This window comes from Thunnus maccoyii, chromosome 21, assembly GCF_910596095.1.
Source record: "Thunnus maccoyii chromosome 21, fThuMac1.1, whole genome shotgun sequence".
NCBI classification, from domain to species: Eukaryota; Metazoa; Chordata; class Actinopteri; order Scombriformes; family Scombridae; genus Thunnus; species Thunnus maccoyii.
Window position 1 is genome coordinate 966220 of NC_056553.1, and position 27558 is coordinate 993777.

Genomic DNA, 27558 nt, shown 5'->3' on the forward strand with positions numbered 1-27558 from the left:
AATAGTTAAAAAGCGCCCATCCCATTTTCCCAGAGTCCAAGATGACACCTTCAAATGTCCAAAACCCAAAGATATTCCATTTACAATGATAGAAAACAGAGAAAAGCATAACATCTAACAATAATAACAATAAGAGCAGCAACTAGGTAATGTTTGGCATTTCTGATTGATAAATGTAACATTACAGTGAGGCCTTCTGTGGTTGAACTGACTGACTGTCCTGATATGACTCTTGGTGGCTTTTGACTGTGTAATATTACTGTAATACTAGCAGGAGCAATAATAGTAATACTGACATCACAAGTCTGAAATCTGACATGTATGACAACCACCAGAAAAAACTTGAGGGGGGGATGTTTTCAAAAACATTTTTATTTATGAAAATAAATCAGAACCACAGTGGGCCTATATAAACTATAGAGCCTATTAGGATATTTTTTGCAGTTGTTACGGTAACATTTATAAAATAATGAACTTAAATAAGACAATTACGAAACCTGAACTCGATCACTGCATTTGCTGGAATAGTTTCATCCATATTTTTAATTGTAATTGATCAAGTAGCACAATAGTTTCACTCAGCGATGTGATGTCAAGTTCATGCCTTGTCCCTCATGGTGGACACATAGGAGATGTGATCATATACAGCTAAACAAAAGATTAAATGCAATTTTTTGTAACTAATCTTAACTTTAAACCAAGCGTTCATCCTAAAATTAATGACACACATACACAGGAGATCATATGATTTCCAGGAAATGTGGAGGGATGGAGCCGCTCTGCCAGGTGATTCTTTAGGCTACATGCTGCACTGTGGACAGGCTGTAGTCAGAAGACAGAGAGACCTCCAGTGTTTCTTCAGATTTTAATTGTGAAGATGAAGCAACATTTACAAAAAATATCAAAGTTTTCAGTCCCTCAAAAGTAGAGTAAAGTAGAGAGTTTCAGTTTAAACAGTTGACCATCTGTTCTTGTATCATGTGATGTTGTACATCTCAAATGAAACCACAGGGGGGCTCACTGAGTCAAGGATGAGGAAGTAACACGTCAGACTCCATTTAGAGGGCGAGCAAGCACAGCAGAGGCAGAAGACCAGTGTGAGTATTAATCCAACATTATGATTATAATGACGATGATGATTATTATTATTATTTTACTGTCAGTCTCTCTGTGGACTGTAGATGGTCCGTAAACAGTTCAGTATTTGCATGACTTTGAGTTAACTTTATTACCTTTACAACAATGTTTGGAAACTGTCTGGTTGAGTTCATAGTTCAGAACAGACAGGACAACATTGAACACTGATAAAACCATGATAAAAATCAGTAGCGTAGCCAGAAATCACATTGTGGCTATAGAGAAAATTAGGTGTGGCCCTGGTGAATACAGCAAATACAAAGTGCACGGCAGCATGGCCTGGCACTCCTGAGCACACACACACAGACAGCTGGCAGACAACCCCCACTTCTTACAAAACCATTACAAATCACCCATTAAAACATGATTAAAGTAAAATAGGCAACACAGTGGAGACAGAATATTAACATCTTATCTGTGATGACTTTGGCACTGAAATCATTTCACTGTAGTCCAATTATTTAGTGAGTTCTGTTTCGTGGAAAAGTCAGACAGTATTTTAAGGGCATATGATGACTAAATTTTCAACATGTACAGTAACTGCATTTACTGGATTACTCCTACATGTATTTCTTGGCAAAAGCACCCCAACAGTGAGAGCCTTTTACATAAATTACAGTGTTAGGGCCTATATGTGCGATTACAAGTGAGGTGCCGCCGCAGTGATGATGACTGGGCTTCTTCCACCTGCAACCAAGATTCATCTATACAGAGTTTGGAGGGTTGACTCTTCTTTTCATTTTGCCAAAAACACAAGATTAAAAGTGTAAGGACTTGATTCAACTGTGTGTTTATCTGCTCTAACACCCTAATGCTTCATTTCCAATCAGCCAAATGTAGGATGTTGTGAATTTTCCTATTAAGGGTTTGCAGAATTAATAGTGAGACGAAATTTAAACTCACTCTATCTTTCAACTTGTTTCCCAGAAATTTCAAGAGACGAGTTCCCACTTTCCCCCTTTCTGAAGTCTGCTGTGTCTTCAGTGTTGCTGGTTTTCGTCTCAGACCGACTGAAGTCTAGAAGATGAATGATTTAGAAGAAGATGAAGACAGACCAGTGTCTCCAGTATCCAGCTGTCTGTCTATGAGGAGTGACTCGTCCAAAGGTTTGAACTTCAGTAATCAACCTGGACCATCAGACGCAAAGTAAGAGACTAATCACACTGCTGAATCTACCTGATGAAATATGATTAAGTAAAGAAGGTAAAATTTTACCTTCTTTAAAATATATTGTCTCTACAGTGAGAGGATTGTTTTTATAACTCAACAAAAAGCATCTCATTTCTGTGCACAAGCCTGAAAATGATAGACCCAAAATATTGGAAAAAGATTTGTGAAAAACATGGCTTCTCATTGTGATTCATTTGCGGTCAAACACCTGCATTCACTCAATAATCAGGATTGGGTGACACCCCCTGCCAAGTTTATAAAATGTTTGCCTGTTGTTTGTTCACCCCTTTAGCCTGATGAAGACCTTTATGGTCGAAACGGGTCAGATTTTTAATTGTAAGTAGCCATGTTGAAGAAAGGCTTTTTAACTTAATCCCAGTTTTTTTCATTCCTGCTCCACCTATGAGTGCCTGAAGTCTGTTTTTCCTTCTATTGGAGACAGATTCTTGTTCTTCATTTAATAACATCAATTCTATTGCTTTTAATTAATTTTGTTATTGCAGACAAAGAGACCGAAAGTAGCATCAGTGTAGTAAAAAAATACTGATACAACTTCAAATATCTAATTCTTTATACCAAGGTTTAGTAGTGTCCTTGTGATGGGCTCTAACAACAGTTCACTTTTTTTTCACACAGTGAAATGTGCCAAAAGTTGGGTGAGCATTTCTATGGAAGCCCAGTATTCATGTTAAATGTTAACCATCAAGTATCAGGCTGTGAGCCCCATAATTGTGTTCGTTTTTACAGTGATGTCAAGGTATTAAAATGGCTTAACAGAATCTTGATGGTTTGTGCCTTTAACCAATGTATAGTTCATCTAAAATGATCTTTGTGTTTCCAGGGGTCAGTACCAGAGAGCAGAGTCTCTAGTATCCAGCTGTCTGTCTATGAAGAGTGACTGGTCCAAAGATTCACCTCCATTCTTCAGTAATGAACCTGGACCCTCAGACACAAAGTAAGACACTGTTAAACTGCTATGTGCAGAGATACTAATTAGTCAGTTTCTGCTCTGCTCTATACCGGATGTTTCAAGCTTTAAAAATCCCAAAACACATACAGTATGTGATATATGTATGAGCAAACCATGATGTCTCTGTTTGAAGTCTATTGACAAATTTTTTTTTTAAAGCACTTTGGGGGCCTTTTTAAAAGTTATTTTGGGGGTATAATGAGTTATAATAGTAATGTAATTTTGTATGTTTCATATATGAAGAACATGATAAGTCTATAGCTGTTTGGGGCCCGTTTAATTGGTGGCCCCAAACAGTTGCCTAGCTTACCAAATGGTAAAATCTGACCCAATGGTGTTTGACCTGTTGACCTTTGTGGTAAGTCCATTGTTAATCATTTCAGTTTAAAGGTGCATGATTTGTTAATTTCCAACAAACAGAATGCTGTCTTAGAGGCTTATCAGAACTGCATCTGCTGCATTAAGCCACATCCAGACTGACTAGCTCTGCGTGACAAAACGCAGCTCTCTGATGACACAGCAAGGATGCTGTTTGTTAGAATAATCTGAATAAAATTATGTTTTTGTTTCCAGAGGTCAGTACCAGAGGGCAGAGTCTCCAGTATCCAGCTGTCTGTCTATGAAGAGTGACTGGTCCAAAGATTCACCTCCATTCTTCAGTAATGAACCTGGACCCTCAGACACAAAGTAAGAGACTGGTTCTGCTGCAAAATAACCTCATGGAAGATGACTGAGTGAGCAAGAAGAGAAAAAATACTGCATTAAGTATTGTATTCTTGATGCAAAACTGTCAATATCTGTTTAGTAACTGCTACTACATTGCAGCAAAACCTGAACCTACATTATATAAATCTAGATCAGTATTATTTGAAAATAAGAAAATCTAAGAACAATATAAAATCACAGTAAATATTTGCAAATCAGAATTAATTAAGCCATACAATATACCACTGACACTGGAAGTAGGATATATTATATAACATTATACCCATGTTCTTTTTAAGTTGTGAATCACTGTATCCCCTCAAAAGCCCCTGTACTGCAACACTTGCAGTAAAGAAAATGTGCATCTCATTTGTGTTCATGTCAACAGCAACAGTGAACACAACAGCCGTGAACGTGGTGCCAAGGCTTTGGGTTTGGGGTTGCCACTGCTTCAGCTTTGAAGGGTTTTAGCATACCACTTCATTAGCCAAGTCCTGAAGCTACGAGAGCTCCAGACATGGAGCCAGATTAATATCCTGAGCTTTTAAATTCTCCAGAATTATTGAAGCTGATTCACCATGATGAACAGAAATCTGAGCACTATGCTGAGTTGTCACTGAGGTAGAAACCAATTCAAATAAGTCAGCTTCGATCACTTCTGTTTCTGAGTCTGACATCATGAAATAAGATGACAGCCAGAGAATTAACAGCAAAACAAAAAAAACTCCCCATACAGGACCTGCATGATGACAGAAGTGCTAATAATAGCTAATGAATGCACTAAAGGCAGAGAAAAAAAACATATTTTAAAAGACAGCAGCAAGATGATAGTCTAACAATGGAACAACAATGCCATATGTTTGAGATCATTTAGAAACAGTGTCTTGAGGCACTGCAGAGAGCACAAAAGCCTCAAATTGCATGTCTTTAATTAGCAGAGGTGCGCACACTCAGAGCGCTCCACAATCACAAACCAACTTCCATGTATTTTGCTTCTTTTACTTCTACTTTTACTACTTTAGAAGTTTTTCATATGTATAACATGATCTACTGAAATGTCCCTCAGAATAGGCTACAGTGATTAATGTGACTCAGGCAGGTCTGAAATGTGCTAGATTAATGTCTGAATCTTACATTAATGTCATTCAGGTGTCACTGAATGTAATCTGGGATGTTGCAGAAACATCATTACTGATGTTCTGTTTGTTACCCACAGTTGGCTGTACGTCAGATTCTTTCTTTTGATTTCTGAAGAATTTGCCCTTGCTAAAAACAGTCCTGTGTAAAACAATTAGGGGCTATGTTGGTGTGGGCGTGTTGTTTAAAGTGCCAATGAGACTATGAAATATGATCCAGCAGTCCGGTTAGAGTAACAGATTATTGCATTTTAAGCTGATAAGAAAAACGCTGCACAGTGGTTTGTAATATGCACAACTCTGGAAAGTTATCATGCTTCAACATGTGGAGTGCACCCGTGTCTGTAGACCCCCGAAGAGTATGAATGGAACGGTGTGCGTGTGTGTGTCCACGGTCTGTGTGCAAGTCCACAGCTGTCCATGGACGTTGAACGCAGAAAATATGAAAAGGCCTTGACACACACACAGACTTTTTGGCTCCTGCACTTCTGAAATGAATCCGGTGCCCCTGCAATATACATAATACATCTATCAGTATCACATTCTCGTGATACTATCATGAGGGAATGCTTCACCTGGTTTTCAAAATCTTTGCACATCTTTAGAGTTAACTTGTCAGTGCTGAACTGATGGCTCTGTTGTTTGTATTTTGCCTCCATTGTGTTTATAATATCTTGGAATCAGTTTTCCACGTTCCATGTTGTAAGGGTGTATATACACATGAAAATAACTCTTACAGTAGATTCTGTGATGGCTTTAGGTCACAATGTTTTATCCCAGAGTTTCTGCTTAAATAAGTAACACCAAGACTAGAAGAAGTGCTGAAATTGCCAAAGTTTAATCTCCCAGCTCCTCCTAAGGGATTCCAAGAGATTCCAAGGTGATAATATATAATTAATCCCTCCAGTGTGTTCTGGCTCTGCCCTGTGGTTTCATCCTAGCTGGACATGCTTGAAATACCAGGGAAGCATCCAGGAGGCATCCTGATCACATGTCTTGCCAACCCTTACTGACATGGGAAAATGACAAAATTGATGTCATGCAACCCTTGCAGATCTTCCCAGGCACATGGATGTGGAAAGCATAACCGACTCTGACTCAAATCAGCATCCACAATGTCTGTCACATCACCTTCCTACTGGAAGTTCTTTATTATTTTTAGTTCCTAGTGGATTCTGTACGCTACATTATTACTGTCAGTATAGCGTATAGGCAATATCCCCAAAAAGGTGACCTTTCCAGAATGTTGCAGCTGAGAAACAGGCGGCTAACCAAGCAGCTCAAATCCTAACAGCTGTTGGTACTCCAGCTAAGAAGTCCAAATGTTCTGAAACCAGCATTTTATCCACAAAAGTGTTCATTCATCTTTCCTCCTGGGAAATCATAAAACACTACTCTGCAATCACGGGGCTGTAGGGTAAAGGCATTGGTGGGTGGTAGTACCTACACCAATAGCAGTACCTCAGGCTTGGTCGACTGGTGTGTTGGAGTGTGGGAAGCCAGTGAAAGACTGTGCTTCTCACAGTAGAGACTGATACTGGTTGGTTGGGAATGCTGCACAGTGGGTGTTTGAACCAGGTAGGGTAAGCATGAACCTTGTGTACAGTATACCTTTTGGTGAGGGTACTTATTGGCAGGTAAAGACAAGTGGCTGGCGATTTAGTAAAAGACAAAAGCAATAGACATGAAACAGAAACAATTAATATAAATAGAAAAAGGCAGGTCTACACAGGTGGGTCTGGAAATTCTTTTTAAGGTGTCCACAGAGAGTTCCAAACTTTAGGAGCTACAACTTCAAATTCTGTCTCCTTTTGTTTTAAGCTTTGATCAAGGAACAACCGATAAACCTTGACTGGACCTCAGATACCTGCTGCTGACAAAGGGCTGATAACAAAATTCTTGAACTAAATTGTGAATTTAATGGGGAGCCAGTGTATATAAATCAAGATTGGAGTCACAGGAGACGTTTAAGAAAACCATGTGATTAATTTAGTTAAAATTGAATGTTTTTGTCTTCACAGAGAGAGGAATGGGAGGGGTGTTTCTGTGGAGGAGCAGCTGTCCTGCTGTTCATTGTGTCAGGACACCCTGAAGGATCCAGTCTCTACCAGCTGTGGACACTGGTTGTGCAGACAGTGCACCACCTCATACTGGCACCAGTCTGCTTCATCAGGAGACTCCTCCTGTCCCAAGTGTGCAGAAAGATCCAGAACAACACCTGGACTGCAGACAGACAGCCAGAGCAGCACTGTACAAAGTAAGACTGTAGATTTGTCTGTTAATTACAGGAATTTTAAGCAACAGATTTCTTACCCATGCTGCATGACCATATAAAATGTCTCAAGCAATCTAAACCTTTCTTCATTATGATTTCTTTTCCTTATTGATTGTTTTCATGCTTGTATTAATGTGTAAAAGGTACGTTTCTGTTTAAACTTTGATTATTCTTTCTTCTGTGTCAGTGGATGACAGTCTGCAGAAGGTTTTAAATGAACATAAGATCAGTCTGAGGAGGAGATGTCAACATGTGACTCAAGGAACTGATGAAGCAGTAAGTGAAACCCTCCTCAACAGGATCTACACTGAGCTCTACATCACAGAGGGACAGAGTGAAGAGGTTAATACCCAACATGAAGTGAGGCAGCTTGAGACAGCTTCCAAGATGAAGATCCTCCAAGACACTCCAATCAAGTGCCACAACATCTTTAAAGTCTTACCTGACCAACAGAAACACATCAGAGTTGTTCTGACGAACGGTGTTGCTGGCATTGGAAAAACTTTCTCAGTGCAAAAGTTCACTCTGGACTGGGCAGAGGGCTTGGAAAACCAAGATGTCAGTCTGGTGATTCTGCTTTCATTCAGGGAGCTGAACTTGATCAAAGATGAGCAGTACAGTCTTCTCATGCTAATCCATGATTTCCATCCAACATTGCAGAAGGTCACAGCAGAGAAGCTTGCTGTCTATAAAGTTTTGTTCATTTTTGATGGCCTGGATGAAAGCAGGCTCTCACTCGATTTCACGAACAGGATGATTGTGTCTAGTGTCACACAGACGTCATCAGTCAACATGCTATTGACAAACCTTTTCAAGGGGAATCTGCTTCCCTTGGCTCTCATCTGGATAACTTCCCGACCTGCGGCAGCCAGTCAGATCCCTCCTACATGTGTTGACAGGGTAACAGAGGTTCGAGGCTTCACTGATGCCCAGAAGGAGGAGTACTTCAGGAGGAGATTCAGTGATGAAGAGCTGTCCAGGAGAATCATCTCACACATCAAGACATCCAGGAGCCTCCACATCATGTGTCACATCCCAGTCTTCTGCTGGATCATTGCTACAGTTCTGAAGCACATGTTGACTACAGACCAGGGAGGAGAGCTTCCCAAGACCCTGACTGACCTGTACTCACACTTCCTTCTGGTTCAGACAAAGAGGAAGAAGCACAAGTATGATGAGGCACATGAGAGTCCACAGGAGCTGACGGAGGCTGACAGGGATGTTCTTCTGAAGCTGGGGAGGCTGGCGTTTGAACATCTGGAGAAAGGGAACATCATGTTCTACCAAGAAGACCTGGAGCGCTGTGGTCTTGATGTCACAAAGGCCTCAGTGTTATCAGGATTTTGTACAGAGATCTTCAAAAGAGAGAGTGTGATCTTCCAGAAAACAGTCTACAGCTTTGTTCATCTGAGCGTTCAGGAGTTTCTGGCTGCAGTCTACATGTACCACTGTTACACCAACAGGAAGACAGAGGCACTAGCGGACTTCCTGGAAGATATGGATGATGAAGAAGAAGAGGAGGAAGAAGAAGAAGATGATGATGATGATGATGATGATGATGATGCTGACAGGGACATTAATCATTACACATCTCTGGATGTCTTCCTGATGGGAGCAATGGAGAAATCTCTCAGAAGTAAAAATGGTCACCTTGACCTGTTTGTTCGCTTCCTTCATGGCCTCTCTCTGGAGTCCAACCAGAGGCTCTTAGGAGACTTGCTGGGTCAAACAGAGAACAGTCCCAAAATCATTCAGAGAGCCATCAACAAGCTGAAGGAGATGAATACGCACAGAATCTCTCCAGACAGAAGCATCAACATCTTCCACTGTGTAATAGAGATGAATGACCGCTCAGTACATCAGGAGATCCAAGAGTTCCTGAAGTCAGAGAACAGATCAGAGAAGGAACTCTCTGATATCCACTGCTCAGCTCTGGCCTACATGCTGCAGATGTCAGAGGAGGTTCTGGATGAGTTGGACCTAAAGGTGTACAGAACATCAGTGGAGGGACGACAGAGACTGATCTCAGCTGTGAGGAACTGCAGAAAGGCTCGGTGAGCACAGATTGTAACATCATTATAAATCATTGTAGAGCTACTGTCACTCTATCACAGTTTCTAGCAGCAAGATTCAGGGAACACAATCTAAATGTAATCACCAAGACATGACTTTAAAGATAACCAGTCTAACAGTTAGAAAAAGGCAAGGAGGTTTGATCAGACAAATAGAAGGATCAACAATGAGACAAGGTATCACAAACCAGCAGATAGCAGGTTCACAGGTAGAACAGGCAGGAAAAGTCAAGACATGCTACAGAAACTAGGCAATATATCAACTTCACATGAATGTTAAAAATGTTAAAATGAAGATATTTCTTGAATGTTGTTTTTGACAGCTGGACAAGAAATGTATTTACAGCTAGATTTTCTTAGATTTGATCTGATATTTTTAAGGGTACTGCCAGACCATCCAAAAAGCAGCAAGGAGAGAACTAATCCTCTCAGAAGAGGTGTGTACTCAGGTCACATGACTTTGACTTGCGTTACACTAGACAAAGTCCCAAAAATTATACTTTACTTAAATTATACTTTTGACAGCAATGACTGGATACCCTCCCCAAGCCCAATGATTATTATGTACATGAATTATACTACAGAAGTGGTTTGAGAAGTGTCTTTAGATGGTTTGATACTTTCCTCTGCTGTATAACTTCAGCACTGGAGTACATTGTTTATGACATGAATCCAAAGTGAATATTTACATTACATTACAATCAAATCAGTATTGCATTATTGATTTGACAGTTATGAAATATGTGGATCCTTTTTAAATAGCAGTTTCTTTGCTCAGTCTCTGCTCTACTTTATTAGTCACTAGATTTTTCATGTATTTGTTACTACAGGCTTTCTGACTCTGGACTCTCTGTGACTCACTGTGAACTCTTGGCCTCAGCTCTGAAGTCCAACCCCTCCCATCTGAGAGAGCTGGATATGAGTGGAAATTATCTGCAGCATTCAGGGGTGAAGATGCTGTCTGCAGGACTTAAGAGTCCATATTGTAGACTACAGACTCTGAGGTGTCAATGTCTTTCATGATGAATTACTTAAAATTTGTAACGGTCTGTAAATTGCTGTAACTGGAAATGGTGTTTAGGCAAGTTTATTTATAAAATTCTCGTTTTATTGTTCATCTTCCAATCACAGGCTTGATCGATGTGAACTGTCAGAGAGCTCCTGTATTTTTCTTGCCATGGCTCTGAAGTCCAACCCCTCCTATCTGAGAGAGCTGGATCTGAGTGACAACTACCTTCAGGATTCAGGAGTGAAGCTGCTGTTTCCGGAATTTGCAAGTTCAGATTCCCGACTGGAGACCCTGAGGTAGAGGATCTTTTTTTTTTTTTTTTTTGGAAAATGGAACCTATGGAACTCTATTTAAACATTAACAGTGGTTTGTCAAAATCTTCTTGGTTGTGATTATATTGTACAGTGTAAATGCCGTGGTAACAATTTAAAACGTGCATTAAACAAGGAACAACCAATAGTAACAAGATCAAGCCTTTGGTATTTCATATAATTATTCATATTATTTATTGTGTCATTTTTATGAAGTTGTCAACCTATTGGCCACAATTTTTGGAGTTGACTATATCGTTTCGGAATATTATACACCATATCTAACCAATAAACTTCTGATTACTGCATGTCATGATGGATAATTTCAACCAGGTTTCCATGCAGGATTGTGTTGTTTTATAATCTCATACTTTGTTCAAATTCAGATTGAGGTGCTGTGGCTTGGCGGAGGTCAGCTGTGCTTCTCTGGCCTCAGCTCTGAAGTCCAACCCCTCCCATCTGAGAGTGCTGGATCTGAACAATAACAACTTGCAGGATTCAGGAGTGAAGCTGCTTTGTCATTTTCTGGAGACTCCACACTGTGGACTGGAGACTCTGAGGTCAGACAGAATGTTATTACCTGATTTATTGTTATGAATTTCACATTAATATTATTATGGGCATCACAGTGGTTCAGTGGATAGCACTGTTGCCTCACAGCAAGAAGGGCCTGGGTTCAGTTCCTGGCTGGGGCAGGGCCTTTCTGTGTGGAGATTACATGCTCTCCACTGACCAAAGGCACTGGCATAGAACTGGAGTTGGTCCCCGGGCGCCACATGGCAGCTGCCTTCTACTCCTAGTACTTAGGATGGGTTAAATGCAGAGATTGAATTTCACTGTACAATTGTATGTGACAAATAAAGTACCTTTACCTTTTATGACATTTATGAAGTCTGTCAGTTTGAGACTGACATGCTAATCCAAAGTTATAAAATGATAAAGACATCCTTTTCATAAGTCTTAGCTTATAGCAGTCTTAAATTTCACATTTAAAACCTAAAATGATCCAACCAGATTATGAATTGATTTTAATGCACACATTGTGTTCTTTGTCAGATTGAGTTGCTGCAGGTTGTCAGAGATCAGCTGTGCTTCTCTGGCCTCAGCTCTGAAGTCCAACCCCTCCCACCTGAGAGAGTTGGAACTGGGTAATAACAAGCTGCAGAATTCAGGAGTGAAGCTGCTGTCTGATGTACTGGAGAGTCCAAACTGTAGACTGGAGACTCTGAGGTAGAGGATGTCTTTTTTCCTCCCTATGGAGCTCTATTTAAATGTCAACAGTGATTTGTCAAAATCTTCTTTCTCTAGGCTGTCACGTTGTCTGGTCACACATGAAGGCTGTTCTTCTCTAGCCTCAGCTCTGCAGTTCAACCCTTCCCACCTGCGAGAGCTGGATCTGTGCCTCAACAAGCTGCAGGATTCAGGAGTGAAGCTGTTGTGTGAATTTTTGGAGATTCCACACTGTAGACTGGAGACTCTGAGGTCAGACACCATTTTCACTAATGCATGTTTACGAACTACTTTTACTACATCGTTTTGAGTGGTAAAAAAATTAAGCATTACCAAAAAGGGATTTTATGGTTGAGACAGGTTGTTACACAAATAAACTGTTAAAGAGCTGGTACTGTGAAAAACAAGAAAAAGCGCTTTGAGATGGATTAGGGTGATGGTGGGGCCTCATGTGCTGTAAAATTACTCATTTTTATCTCCTCTGTCTTTTTAACTTATTTGAAATGTTGAAATTCGTGGCTGCAGAGTGAGCGGTGCTGAGGCAATTTATCACTGTCACTCTGAGCAGAACAAATCAAATATGCAGGAAGCTTTTACACGAGGCCACTGCTGCCACTGCCCAGCGCTGCTGCTGAGTGTATGTAACTTTTGTTGTTCAGTTTCAGTTGGATGGTGAGCAAAGCAGGACACTAAGGGATAAATTCACAAAGAATGGATTGTGGCTACTGATAGCACAATGAATTTTGCATCATCTGCAACTGCTAACTGCCCCGTCTCAAGGTCCGATTCACAAAAGATAATATGCTAATGATATGACGGCACAAACACGCCCATTAAGTTTTTCAGCTGAGTGCAATTTGCCCTTGTTTTGTGTCTGTTTGAGTGGTTTCCGGTGTTTCAGGCTTTTCTCCACATTTCAGCACAGAGTGGTCCATAATGAAAACTGCAGAGAGCACAAAAGCCTCAAATTGTGTATCTTTAAGCATAGGTGTGCACACACACAGAGCTTTCCACAATCACAAACCAACTAGCTTCTTTTACTTCTCTAGTATTCCGCATCTATAACATAACTGAAATGTCACATGTCAAAATACAGCTATTACTCAGACTCAGAAAGGTCTAAAATGTGTAATGTCTGAATCTCACAATAACGTTGTTCAGGTATCACTGAATGTATTCAGAATTTTGCAGAAACATCAGTACTGATATTCTGTTTGTTGCCTACAGCAGGCTGTGTGTCACAGCTGGCTGTAGCATCACACAGCAGCTGAAACATCTCCAAATAAGAAAGAGGTTGTGTGCATTTATGCATGCAGCAGAGCAGCACAGCAGCAGTACCTTAACAAACACCAGATCAGTCAGAATCTGACTTGCTATTCCTTTACAGAAGAAACCTGAACTCCACCAGAGCTGTCGGGACATTTTTATTGTTAAGTAGCTGAAAGTCAGAGATAAGCCCTTTGTGGGTGCTGTTTGAATTACAGTTTCTTTTTGTCTCATTTGTGCAAGTTTAGTGGCCACAAAAGCTGAGCAATCCTTTTGTGAATTTGCCCCTAAGTGTGCTAAAACTAAGCTAGTGACCTCTGGCTACCTTGTGAGGAAACTTTGACACGATCTTACCATTTTGAAATCTCAATTGTGCAACAGCAAGTTCCTCCCTTCCCATCCATGATCAGACTCTGGTTTGTAGTCTGCTATATACTGTTTTACGCATCCAGCAGCATCCATTATCCCATGTTGAGATGCAGGGTACGGGAACTTACATTATTCATTAGGTCGTGTTCTGATTGGCTGGGGGTGAAGGTGGGAGCAACACCTCCAGACAATCGGAGTAGGTGCTCATTAATAATGCAGATTTCATGTAAATAGCCTCTGAAACCACCTGCTGGAGGACAGATGGGAATCTGGGCTGTAAGGAAAGATGGATTTAGAGAAATCTACAACTTTTTGTGAATAAAATATCACAGATATGTTTAAAATAGACTCAGTATTTGTAAAAATGAGTCAAAGGTTGTGTTACCAGATCTTTAACAAAAGCCTAACCTGAGCGTGTTTACATCAGACAGCATATACAGTAAATGTATGGCCACACACTCATCTTGTGGCCAGTAACATCCAATCACATTCATGCAATTGTATACCACAGACATTTTATCCTGACAGTGTCTCTGACTGTGGTGCAGGTTGTCAGACATCAGCTGAGTATTTAACCTAAAACTTGAAATGATCTAATCGGATTATTATTCATTTTAAAAGGGATATATCAAGCTTTTTGTGATGTTATTTTTTATACTGTTATATTAGATGTTAAACTTGGTTCACCTCAAGTTCCAAAACGTGATGTGAATATCTGTAAAATGCTCCCTGTAAGATAAAGCCCAGGTTTCAGCTGCCCTCAACACTTTGTTTGCAATGTTACCTCTACTTCCCCCTCATGAACCAATTAGATCGTCATGTGTGCCCACAAATGTCCATTCTTTCCTGTAGCCTTTGTTGCTAAGGTGTTTAAAACAGCCTGTTTCAGACTGAGCCTGAACTGAGGGACTGCATAAAGGGCAAGTATAAGACAAATAAATAGTTTTTAACTGGAAATCATGCGAAGATATTCCAGTAGAGCCCCAGAATAAAAATATGCACATTGAAATGTGCAGAATATGTGTCCTCTCATGTACTGTTGTAATTATTTTCAGATTGAGTTGGTGCAGATTGTCAGAGATCAGCTGTGCTTCTTTGGCCTCAGCTCTGAAATCCAACCCTTCCCATCTGAGAGAGCTGGATCTGAGTAACAACAAGCTGCAGATTTCAAGAATGAAGCTACTGTGTGATCTTAAGGAAAGTCCACACTGTAGACTGGAGACTCTGAGGTCAGTAGAGAGTGGGATTTTTTAAAAAAAAGTTTTACTTTAAACATTAGCTACAGTTATCTACAGGGTGTGATTTGTAAAAAAAGAGGGGTAGTGGGTGTTTTTGAAATGTTTTTATTCATGAAAATAATCAGAACCACAGAGAGCCTATATGGACTATGAAGCATATTAGGCTATTTCTTGCAGCTGTTACAGTAACATTTATAAAATAAGAATCACCTTTAAATAAAACAATTATGAAACTTAAACTTGACCACTGCATTTACAGGAATATTTTAATCCACTTAAAATATGTATTTAATTCATCAAGTATAGGGATGGGAATCGAGAACCGATTCCAGTTGAGACCTTGTTCCAAATTGTCTGATCCATCGGAATCATATGCCTCCAAGCTTATCAGTCTCTCCTATTGATGCCCAAGCATATAATGTTGATGGAATGAAAAAGGCGGAACTCAATTGCAAGAAAAGTGCAGCCTCTGGACTGTCTACAGTGCGCACATGCTTAAGTTATCTTCAGCTATCTTGTAATTCATCTTCACAATGGCAGCAGTTGCAAACATGGTTTGATTTAATAACTAAACAATTACCTTTGCAAGAGGAATGTGAAGTATATTGTGAACTCTCTGTCACCCAGAGACTAACATTAGCAGAGCAGAGCAGCGATCAGCAGTAACAAACAAGACCGGCTGATCAACACACACTGCAGCATTAAATAACCTAAACCAACTCTGAAGTAAAGAAAATAACTTGGTGCTCAGTCTGTTTCACCTCAAAAACCTTGCACCTGCTCAGCGTGTTGTGCAATGATGACTCTCCCCAGAGCTAACAGTGCAGCAGAGAGGCTGCTTTTCACTACTGGAGATACAACGTTAATAACAACACAGATCAGCACTCTGCCTCCTCCTCACTTTATTCTTATATGGGCAGGAGACTGTAAGATGCTTTCAGGTTAATTCATTCATTTGTTAATGTAGTTAACTTTTGGCTGTGGACCATTTATCTTACCTTCCATTTATGTTTGATATATTCAAACAGTGGAGATAATAAAACAGTTGCGTTGACACTGAAAACCTGTGTACTTTTTTTCCACACAAAAAATTGACCAGGAATCGATAAGAGAATCAATAAATTGGATCAATAAGCAAAATTGATAATGGCATTGGTATCAATAAAATCTTATTAATTCCCATCCCTAATCAAGTAGCACAATATTTTCCCTCTCAGTGATGTGATGTCAAGTTCATGGCTTGTCTTTTCCTCATCCAGACACATAGCAGTCTGTGGGTAAAGCAGTATAATTCAGGGATACATAGATCAGAAGGGGGAACTCCCAACCATCCCTCCCAGCAAATTGCACCCTGGTTATCTGATCCTCTGTTTATTAACATTCTCCATATCCAAGTATATCACTTTCCATCTGAGCTTCTGTCAGCAAATTTCTTTTGGAAACATCCGACAGGTCTATTCCTTCTTAAACAATAATAAAAATAAAACACAGCTATGAAATAAGATACTGTACATATAATAAGTAATTCAAATGTGTTGTGTTACATGTTGTCTTGTCTTGAATTTTTTGTAAAACTTTAGTTTATCCTTTTTATTATCCATTATACTGTATCTGTTGTCTTGTGTAGGGTGTAGACAGACGTGAGGTATGACATGAGGAGGGATGGAGACACCAGAACAAAGAAAAGGTCCTGATCCCTCATTGGCTTCCCACCCAACCAATACAGTGCGTCCCTGCCATAGAACCCTGGCTGCTGTGGAGTGATATTGTGATACTGGTTGCCCCTGGCTCAACTGCTAGTACCAGCTCTTATTCCTGTTGTTTGTTTAAGCCGGAGAATATACCGGAGCTCTCCAGCTCTGGCCAAGGTACAAAGACTCCTCCACCACCACGCAACAACAGCAAGGCTCTACGGCCAGAACAAGGAGACTCTGCTGACTCACACAACAGTTTAAACACAATCACAGTGTCACAGTCTGTGCTGAAATGATGGCCAATGTGGGTATTTAGCCAGGATCCTCATGCATTTAACCTGAGTGGGTATCACGTTCAGTCATGGCTAGACTACTCTGTAAAGCAAGATGCACACTCTTACTTCCCCTGTCGATTATTGGTGCCACAAATTATAAAGATGTTATAATTACAAAATGACAACCAACTAATTAGAAAAGTGAAATGGAGATGGACGGGGGATTCCACAAGCATGCATCCTGCTACTGCCAAGCTTCTTCCGTGTGGGCAGAGAAGGTGAAAACTGTAGTTAAACTGTGGCCCACCTGCTAGGTCCAAACCAGATTAAAAATAACCAGTGCTATTATGCTATCTGCCTTTATGCCTGCTGTGTGTTGCTTTAAATCGAAAACAAATATTAAAATGCTGACACAGCATGGTTTTGTTTTAAAGTGTGATTGTACATGAGACAGATGCAACATTGAGACTGTAAATATTGATCTGGCAGTGGTGCACATGATGCAAGCTGAGCCATGTGTCAAAAACCTTTTTTTGTGGTTTCAGGTTTGCGTCACTCTTTCCTTAATCATCACGGAAATGCACCTGCTCTGATAAGCCTGAAGCAAATACAATGGATTGGTCACTTCAGTGTTACTAGGGGTTTTTCTTGAAAGTCAGCATGCTATCTTGGATGTTCTCTCTGAGCTGTGTCGAGTCACTAAGTCTCAAGTCTTAGTCGAGTCCCCATTACCTGAATCCGAGTCATCAAGGTTGAGTCTGAGTCGAGTTCCAAGATGGGCTCCAGTGCTCCACTCTGGCACAGTCGAAGAACTGACATACAAATAAAAAGGTTTCCATTAAACAAAAATGACACAGCTGTCATTTTTCATATTAATATTAATGATGCACTGATTGCAATTTCGCTTGGCCGATTCTGATTTCCAATTTTTTAAAAGTCTGACCTACCGATTCCTTTTTTTGGTGATTCTGATTTTCTTTATAAGAATTAAATAAGTTTTTTTTTTTTTGTTGTTTTTTTTTTGGACTTAAAGGTATTGCAAATTAGTGAGCTTTGTGTCCTCTTCACTTATGATGAATAACTTCCATACTAACAACATCTATGTGTGTGTGGCTGCAGTGTCTGTGCACTGTGTGCGCGACTTCGGCTGTGGCTTTCTGTGCACTGTGTGCAACGTGCATGTTGTGTATGTGTGTGGCTACACTGTCTGTGCTGCAGCTGCTGCTGTGTGCGTGACGTGAACCATAGTGTGGCTAAGTGCAGAAAATTTGACCGGAAAAAATTGGATATATATTACTACTTTATCAATTAACAAGTTTGTGTCCTTGTCTTCAACTTCCAAGTCTGAATGCAGTCAATGCTCAAGTCCGAGTCATCAGTGCTCAAGTCCGAGTTGAGTCGCGAGTGCTGAAAATCAGGACTCGAGTCGGATTCGAGTCCAAGTCCTGGGCTCGAGCACTACGACACTGTCTGAGGTTTCAGAAGATAGTACTGCAGGAACGGATATATGCAGAGAGGCGATATAGTATACAGAGGATATACGCCTTGAAGGCTGCTAATTCTTTTCTACAAGACTAAAAGTGACAGTAATTAGTGTGAATGGTAAAATCTTAGAGTTGATTTATATTATTTATTCATTATTTGTGTCGGCATTTATTGATATTCTGATTCTGAATTTATTATTTAATAATCCAGTATTGATGGAGGTGTCTTTTGAACACTGGAAATTATTTATTTGGCTTAATGTTTCAGGGAAATTTGAAATTATATAAGTCATAGTCACTGTCTACTAAATGAAAAATGCTCTTTATGGTCCTTTTGTTGATCAGACCGAAAATTAACACATTTAACTAGATGGTGCATCAGAAAACAAATAAAATATAAAATTTGGGAGTGATACACTTGAGTTTAATCTGTAATCTGTCTTCACTCAGTATGATCAACACTCAATAACTGATATCCAATAAGCGTGAAAGACTTAAGGACGGCTGTGTATCCTCGCTCCTCAGAGCAGGAATAAGCGCTTTGAAAAGCAATCATGATGGCGGAAAGGGTCAAGCGAGGGCGATCAAACAAGGGAACTGAGCCTTCCCGGCCACCCCTGTGACCGTCTGCATACACCGGGCAGATTCACAAATTACAGGAATTGTTTTTCAATGTTATTGTTTTCCTCACCCATATTCCGTGAAGACCCGCCTCTACTCTGCCTGCGATTGGCTCTTTTCACGTCACATGCCTGAATCTAACTAATCTAACCAACGAATGCAACGAAAACTAGCCAATCAGAGGCAGAGTAGGGCGGGTGTTCGTCGAATGCGGGTGGGGAAAAAAATCAAACTGTTTCCGCCATATTTTGGCGCGACCAGACATACGTGGACCTGGACCCCACACTTGGAGGCGACTGGAAGAGCGGAGGGATTCACCAGGAGTAAAACGTTTCCTCGGTAGGAAGAAGCTATTAAGTTTTTTCTGAGTTACTTCTAAGATATTTAATGTTAAGCTGTGGCTGTATGGGAAGGCGGAGAAGCAGAAAAGGGAAAGAAAAGCCTCCATAGGTGAGTAAGATGATGGAAGATGTCCCACTTAAGAACACTATTTACTGGAAAGACAGGAGGGTTTTGACTCTGATTTCAGTGTGTACCGCTTCAATATAACCAACACAGACTGCCTGCAGCAGTCAAATAAAAACACCAGGTCAAAGACCCGCAGGGGTTTTGGTCAGAGGGTGTGGGGTTCCTCCCCTAAGAAAATTTGATATGATTTGACTAAAAATTATTCATTTTCACACAATTTTGGATTATTATCATTACAAGATTTATTTATAAAAACACAGTGTGCCTTAAAAAAATAATGATCACAAAACATTGGTAAAACAGGCTTATAGTGAATGGATTTGAACAGCAATTTTCTCATTCTCCCATAGTCAGGCTGTAGCCCCCTAGCCAGCTGTAGGGATGCTATGGTTAGAATTTTGTCTTTATCCGCAAACAACTTATTTGTCCTGTTTCATATCAGAGATACCACAGACTACAAAAATGCCATCTCAGCACTTTTTATCTCCTTGTTGGAAGGCACACACCAGACTTCATGATGCAACTGATGAGGATTTATACTTTTGTTAATATTTGACTCTTGTTCCAGATTCTTCATCCCAGAGTTCAGAGCTGCAGTTCTTTGATCAGATTTCATTAAAGAACACTTCAGGTTAAAGATGAATTAGGAAAGCCACATAGGGCTGCTCGATTAATCAAATTTTATTTTCAATTACGATTTTGGCTTCCAACGATTATGTAAACAAGATAATCGACATAAATTAATTGTTCTGCAACATTCCACTCTGGTTTTGTCTCACGTTATAAATCCAGCACATCGTGTGTCAGAGCAGTCAGAGTGCAGTGAGAGACAGAAAGACAGCAGAGTCTTCCTCACAGCATGATTGTGTCTGAATTTAACAATCAAATATTCAGTGGTGGAAACTGACTTATTGAGACATCTACAGGCTACTTTGTTTTAGTTTCAGACTTTGGAATCTATTATTTTAGATACAATGATGTTTCGTTGTAATGATGTAATGATGTCTCCTTTCATCCAGCTGCTCAGAGCTGCGCTTTCTCTGTCTGCAGCAGGGTTTATGTTAGCTGGTATATGCCGGCTTTTTGCTGGTATTGTGTGGTTGTTCGGCAGATGAAAATATCAATGGCCACAATGTCCAGTGGGAAAAATGCCAATTGCCAAATAAATAAATTCATTAATAGCATATTAAATAGCTTAATATTGTGTGACCTATAAGACATGTTGCCTAGACAACTTGCATATAAACTCTATATTATGCAGAAGTGTTATTTTGCCTCCACTGTTCAGACATTTAAAAGATTCACTGAGTGTTTGGTCAGAGTAATGACAAACTGTAAACAGTGTGTGATGTGTGTTAAATTTTGCTGTTGTAAAAGTCTAAAATCAAATAAGATTTCCATTCCTCTTTCTGCATGTTCATAAAAATGGTTAGACTACTAGTATAAAGTATACAAGTCAAGTCACATTTATTTATAGAGCACATTTAAAAACGACGCAAGACTAAAATGCACTGAGAGAGAGTCAAAGAGAGAGAGAGTATGATGTGTTCATGAAAAGACTAAACATGAAGGTACCAATGTAAAGAAATGTTGCTTACCTTGAATTTTGTCTTGTGAGCCAAAATGTGTCTTTGAGGCTGGGTGGCTTAAAATATTGTAGATAATTAATAAATCACATAAAATGGGAGAAGTAGTGGACACAAAATTAACCAGAGGTTCAGTCTTTGTTATCAAATTATACTTTTAGAATTGCATTATTTAGGTTTCTCATCTCCTTGATGTAGTGACAATTATGTCTTCATTATCATTTACTATGCATGTGTCTCCTTTGTTTCTAGTTTACATCTCAGACTGAAGTCCACAAGATGAGTGACTGTGTGGAAGAAGAAGAGGACACATCTATGAAGAATGACTGGTCTGAAGGTCATCCTCTAGACAATAGTGATGAACCTGGACCCTCAGACACAAAGTAAGTCAGTGTAACCTAGTCCCCTAGGTTGACAGCTTTGGGGCTATGGGGGTGGTGCTACCCCCATGGTCAAACATCAGCCAGACATTTCTCTGCTCTCTGTTAAAGAGCAGCTGAATTGCTGGTCCACCTTAAAAGTCAGTCCACCTTAAATGAGCCTGGTCAGGTTTGGTTAACACGTTGTTGCTAACTTCGGGGCTAACCCCCTTCAACAGACAGGTCTTTTCTTGGTCTTGAGGAGCTGCAGCATTTACTAACTGACACACTGTAGCCTGTACTGTACATTTAATGCCACATTGACAACTTACTGCTGAAGTTTTCCTCTGCACCACTCACATTCACTGTCACTTTTCTGCCACTCGCTCTCTGCACTCGCTCAATTACACACGCTCATTTACATACTCACCACACACACACACACACACACACACACACATTACACACTGCCCAACTCCTTAATGGAGCTACACTACTCTTGTACTTTTCACGTAGATGTCCTTTGAAGAATGAAGAGAGGGAAGATGACTCAAAACAATTCCACAATAACGTAGTGTTATTGTAGCAGCCAATAATGTAATAACTACCGTTGGTGTAATAACTGCTAATAAGATAATATTTCCATTCTTAATGTAATAAAAGTTGATACTGTAATAACTTCCCCATCATGTAATATAAGTTTTAACCAATAACGTAATAATTTTTTGCACATAATGTAATAAGTTAAAATAACTGGATTTAAAAAATCATAAAAAATGTAATAACTGGAGGCGATAATGTAATATGTTTGTATCACTTTATTTAAGATTTATGTATTGGCTATAAAGTGCCACACTTCTATGACACTTACCCTTACTGTCGCCTCTTTCAAATAGCTACTCAAAAACTAGGAATTATGACTATTTATTTGTTTGTGGTACTTGATGGTCAGACCTATCTCTAGCTCTGCCTTCTACTTCTTAACCATTTGAGAACTAAATGAAGTGCAAGCACATGTTTGCAAACACAGACAGTTACTCTTATGACATTTAATATGAAATCTATACTCTTTGAAGATGCTTTGTCCTTGAATACAAAGACTACCATTTCTTTTCATGAAAAATGTCATCTTTAATTAACTGTATTTAAATCACTTTTTCAAGTAAACTGTTTCAACCACACTATTATAGCTATTCAGCACTCTCTCTCTCTCTCTCTCTCTCTATGTATATGTAACAAACTTGACTCTGACAAGTTACATGAAAATGTATTACCATCAGAATCCTTGCCCTATTTACATCCCTGGCTATTTGAATACAGTCATGACAAGCTCAACAAAGAGTCTAAAACTTAAGCAAATGATATCTGTAGTTCATTCCTGAAGATGTGTATTTTCTTTGGCAGTCCCCATAATTGACCACTAGATGGCTGTTGATTGACAAGTTATCCAGTCATGTGTCTCTGACATGAGGCTTTCTTCCTTTGTTTGCAAACTTCTGTCTTCCTTATTACACATGTTGAACGGTAATTAGTGATTTAATTTTATTTAGTAAGTATAGTTTGTTTAGGTGAGATTCATGCACATTTCATCACATCACAAATTAGTATATATTCTTACACTAAATATATAAGAAATGTTAATCTATGTGCATGAATCTCAACTAAATAAACTATAACTATATAACTTTATAAAGAGGCAACACTAAGAGTAAGTGTCATGGAAGTGTGACACTTTATTGCCAATAAATAAAACTTAAAGTCATACAGGTATATCCTTACATTATTGGCTCCAGTTATTACATTTTTTATGATTTTTATTAGGGCTGTGTGATCAAATTTTATTTTTGATTACGATTTTGACTTCCGATGATTATGAAAACAAGATAATTGAGATAAAATGATTATTGTTTATTATTGTCATTTTGTAATGAGGCTCTCATTTTGTCTTGTGTTGCAAATCTAGCACACCCCTTCCTTTACAATGTTGCGCTTTCACCCCTCCCTAAACACCTCCAACAGGCGTTGAGTGTCTCTATCCACAGACTAGGCTGCCTTCACCAGGCAAACTGACAGCTGAAATTTACTGAACCAAAATAGTTTTTACGTCGGCTCCACAGGAAGAAATCATCATTGTTTGTATTTATTGATTCATTGGTTTTATTTCCTCACCCACTGTAGCAAGTGAATCTGCCTGTAGTGAAACCGGGGCTAACGTTAGCTGGGAGGCTAATTGGTGCTTCTTCCGCAGGCTCCACTTAATTCAGCTGCCAGACAAACCCGCTGCTTCTTCCCACTTTAACCTGAATAACAAACCGGGGCTTGGTGCTCCGGTTGGATTCAAACGGAGAGCTGGGAGGCTAGCAGAGCGTTAGCCGCAGCATGACCGGAGGGAAGCACAGCCAGTTAGCCTCTGCTAGCCTCCCAGCTAATCTGGGGTCTGGGTCTGTCGGGCAGCTGAGTGAAGTGGAGCCTGCGGAGGAAGCACTGGGACCGTCAGGATGAAACAGTCCGTGGAGGTGCTGCTCTGTTCAGCTGCACTGATAAGTAACCCCTCAGCTGACAGGATGTACCACTCTGTTTGAAAAAACTTTTTCTTCTTCTTTTTGGTTTATAACAGTGGTTGACAACCAGCATATTAGGTGCATTACCAGCACCTTCTGCTTCAGACTGTGGACCAAAGATTGAATCCTACACATTAATCCTGTCTGTCTAATAAACTCAAAGAAAACTACTGCTCGACCCGCTTGGCAGGTTCATTAAAGTTCTTCCTTCATATATTGTCTTTCTTGATCATTAGTACAATCTATGATTGCATGTGTAATAATCTCCTCAGCCAGGTGGAAAAAATATGTGCATATATCAGCATTGGCAATCAGCAAAAATGAGTCAAAAAGTAATCGTGTTAAATAATCGTGATTTCAATATTGACCAAAATAATCAGGATTATGATTTTTGCCATAATCAAGCAGCCCTAATTGTTATTACCCAGTTAATAATGTAATAACCAGCCAATGATGTAATAACTTATTACATTATGTGCAAAAAGTTATTACGTTATTAACTTTTATTTCATTAAGAATGGTAATATTATTACATTATTGGCAGTTATTACATTAATGTCAGTTATTACATTATTGGCTGCTACACCGTTAAGATTCATTTCAGCCATTACAAAATTAATGGTAATTAGCTACAGCTAATCTTATCTGCCACTGTTGATATTTAGAATTTCAACCAACAAAAGTGATTGACAGCTAAAAATGGGAAGCTGCTACCTGGAGTCTTGAGGCAGCATTCTGCTATCTAATAATCTAAACTGTATTGGGAAAATGTTTTCATCAAAACTATACATGAAAGGTCTTTCATTTAAAAAGAAATGTGTTCATGTCTACAGAGAGAGGAAGAGGAGTGGTGTTTCTGTGGATCAGCTTTCCTGCTGTTCTTTGTGTCAGGATGTCCTGAAGGATCCAGTCTCTAGTAGCTGTGGACACTGGTTCTGCAGACAGTGCATCACCAGATACTGGGACCAGTCTGCTTCTTCAAGAGACTCCTCCTGTCCCCAGTGTGGGAAAAGATCCAGAACGAGTCAGACCAGCACTGTAGTAGCACAAAGTAAGACTGTAGATCTGTCTGCTGATCCTCATATCTGAAAACTCAGTCATCATGCATAATGCCAATTTGAATTTTTTCTACATAAAAATCTAAGCTCTTTATGTTATTTCCTCTTTTCTTATTGTTATCATTTTCATTTGGCTACTGAAAACTAATGAGATTCTCTGTAAGTCAAATACATTTTTGATGAGAACTTTTGTGACTGTCTTACAGTGGATGTTGGTCTGCAGGAAGTTTTAGATGAACATAAGATCAGTCTGAGGAGGAGATGTGAACATGTAACTGAAGGAACTGATGAAGCAGGAAGTAAAACTCTCCTCAACAGGATCTACACTGAGCTCTACATCACAGAGGGACAGAGTGAAGACGTCAATACCCAACATGAGGTGTGGCAGCTTGAAACCGCTTCCAAGATGAAGACCCTCCATGACAATGACACTCCAATCAAGTGTCACAACATCTTTAAAGCCTTACCTGATCAAGAGAGACACATTAGAGTTGTTCTGACAAATGGCATTGCTGGCATTGGAAAAACCTTCTCAGTGCAGAAGTTCACACTGGACTGGGCAGAGGGCTCAAATAACCAAGATGTCAGTCTGGTGATTCTGCTTTCGTTCAGGGAGCTGAACTTGATCAAAGATGAGAAGTACAGTCTTCTCATGCTGATCCATGTTTTCCATCCAACATTACAGAAGATCACAGCAGAGAAGCTCGCTGTCTATAAAGTTTTGTTCATCTTTGACGGCCTGGATGAAAGCAGACTCTCATTGGATTTCCACAACAATGAGGTTGTGTCTGATGTCACACAGCCTTCATCAGTCAACATGCTGTTGACAAACCTCATCGAGGGGGAGCTGCTTCCCTCAGCTCTCATCTGGATAACTTCCCGACCTGCAGCAGCCAATCAGATCCCTCCTACATTTGTTGACAGGGTAACAGAAGTACGAGGCTTCACTGATGCCCAGAAGGAGGAGTACTTCAGGAGGAGATTCAGTGATGAAGAGCTATCCAGCAGAATCATCTCACACATTGAGACATCCAGGAGCCTCTACATCATGTGTTACATCCCACTTTTCTGCTGGATCACTGCTACAGTTCTGGAGCACATGTTGACAACAGACCAGAGAGGAGAGCTTCCTCAGACCCTGACTGACCTGTACTCACATTTCCTGCTGGTTCAGACAATCAGGAAGAAGCACAAGTATGATGAGGGACATGAGATGAGTCCACAGGAGGGGATGGAGGCTGACAGGGAAGTTCTTCTGAAGCTAGGGAGGCTGGCGTTTGAACAACTGGAGAAAGGAAACATCATCTTTTACCAAGAAGACCTGGAGCAGTGTGGTCTTGATGTCACAGAGGCTTCGGTGTTCTCAGGATTTTGTACAAAGATCTTCAAAAGAGAGAGTGTGATCTTCAAGAAAACAGTCTACTGCTTTGTTCATCTGAGCGTTCAGGAGTTTCTGGCTGCAGTCTACATGTACCACTGTTACACCAGCAAGAACACAGAGGTACTGGAGGACTTCCTGGAAGATGTGAATGAAGATGAAGATGATGATGATGATGAATTCATTGATGATGATGACGACGATGAATTCATTGATGATGATGACGACGAATTCACTGATGATGATGACAATGATAAAAGCGACAATGACCAAACCACATCCCTCAGTGTTTTTTTGAGGAGAGCCATGGATAAATCCTTAGAAAGTAAAAATGGCCAATTGGACCTGTTCATTCGCTTCCTTCATGGCCTCTCTCTGGAGTCCAACCAGAGTCTCTTAGGAGACCTGCTGGGTTGGACAGAGAACAGTCCAGAAATCATCCAGAGAATCATCAACAACCTGAAGAAGATGGACACGTACGATATCTCTCCTGACAGAAGCATCAATATCTTCCACTGTCTGATGGAGATGAATGACCGCTCAGTACATCAGGAGATCCAAGAGTTCCTGAAGTCAAAGAACAGATCAAAGAGGAAACTCTCTGAGATCCAGTGCTCAGCTCTGGCTTACATGCTGTTAATATCAGAGGAGGTTCTGGATGAGTTGTACCTGGAGAAATATAGAACGTCAATAAAGGGAAAACAAAGACTGATCTCAGCTGTGAGGAACTGCAAAAAGGCTCGGTTAGTACTGGTTGCTTATATTGAGGTGGACATGTGGACGCAACTTTAAAGAATTTGACCTTAAAGGAAAACTAAAGTTCATTACAACTTGGGTGGGTTGCTCCTTCCAGGTATAAAGTGGGTTCCCTGGTTCTTGTTCACAAATGAAGGTAATTTGGTCTACAAGATCATAAGGTGGATTGGTGTGGCATCAGCAGTAATGTAGACGCACTTGACAGTCATACTGAAGGTGGAGCTGAGCCTAAAGGCAAAGCTCTTCATTACCAGTTAACCTATGTTCCAGCCCACACCTACGGTCATGAGCTAGTGATGGAAAGAGTGAAATACAAGTGGCCAAAACGAGTTTTCCTTGGCAGGGTAGCTGGAGTCAGCCTTACACCTTGTCTATACAAAAAGCATAATATGAGCAGCATGTTTAGCAGAGCAGCAGCAGCAATGAGTGC

General features: G+C 40.0%; 2 protein-coding genes across 14 annotated transcripts in view; both read left to right on the top strand.

The window, feature by feature from the left end:
* Positions 1-1013: 1013 nt before the first annotated feature.
* On the top strand, positions 1014-17834 carry LOC121888119 (NACHT, LRR and PYD domains-containing protein 12-like). 7 transcript variants are annotated; one of them, XM_042399475.1, is made up of 13 exons: positions 1014-1097; positions 2065-2283; positions 3149-3262; positions 3851-3964; positions 7140-7375; positions 7581-9447; positions 10296-10469; positions 10597-10770; positions 11172-11345; positions 11842-12015; positions 12094-12267; positions 14706-14879; positions 16516-17834. In XM_042399475.1, exons 2-13 carry the CDS (start codon positions 2162-2164, stop codon positions 16520-16522), a joined length of 3504 nt encoding a protein of 1167 aa, XP_042255409.1. In that variant the 5' UTR covers positions 1014-1097; positions 2065-2161; the 3' UTR covers positions 16523-17834. The 7 variants fall into 7 exon arrangements, with proteins under 7 accessions (XP_042255409.1, XP_042255412.1, XP_042255411.1 ...); XM_042399478.1 differs by lacking the exon at positions 14706-14879; XM_042399477.1 differs by lacking the exon at positions 12094-12267 and having other exon boundaries at positions 16516-17833.
* A 705-nt stretch (positions 17835-18539) lies between these two features.
* LOC121888116 (NACHT, LRR and PYD domains-containing protein 12-like) overlaps positions 18540-27558 on the top strand; it is a 28701-nt gene continuing 19682 nt past the window's right edge. For 6 of the 7 annotated variants that reach the window (XM_042399465.1, XM_042399463.1, XM_042399466.1 and 3 more), the window contains exons 1-4: positions 18540-19301; positions 21269-21399; positions 24770-24987; positions 25201-27115. In XM_042399465.1, coding sequence (XP_042255399.1) covers positions 21296-21399; positions 24770-24987; positions 25201-27115 — 2237 coding nt within the window. In that variant the 5' untranslated portion in view covers positions 18540-19301; positions 21269-21295. Of the gene's footprint in view, positions 19413-21268; positions 21400-24769; positions 24988-25200; positions 27116-27558 lie in introns of all 7 variants that reach the window. The other variant, XM_042399464.1, reaches the window with a different exon arrangement.

What these genes read in the sequence shown, in the direction of transcription:
- LOC121888119 (XM_042399475.1), top strand. Translation starts at nt 2,162, where the DNA reads ATGAATGATTTAGAAGAAGATGAAGACAGACCAGTGTCTCCAGTATCC. An exon ending in TGTGGACTGGAGACTCTGAG is followed by an intron (nt 11,346 to 11,841) that starts GTCAGACAGAAT and finishes GTTCTTTGTCAG; the next exon opens with ATTGAGTTGCTGCAGGTTGT. An exon ending in TGTAGACTGGAGACTCTGAG is followed by an intron (nt 12,268 to 14,705) that starts GTCAGACACCAT and finishes AATTATTTTCAG; the next exon opens with ATTGAGTTGGTGCAGATTGT.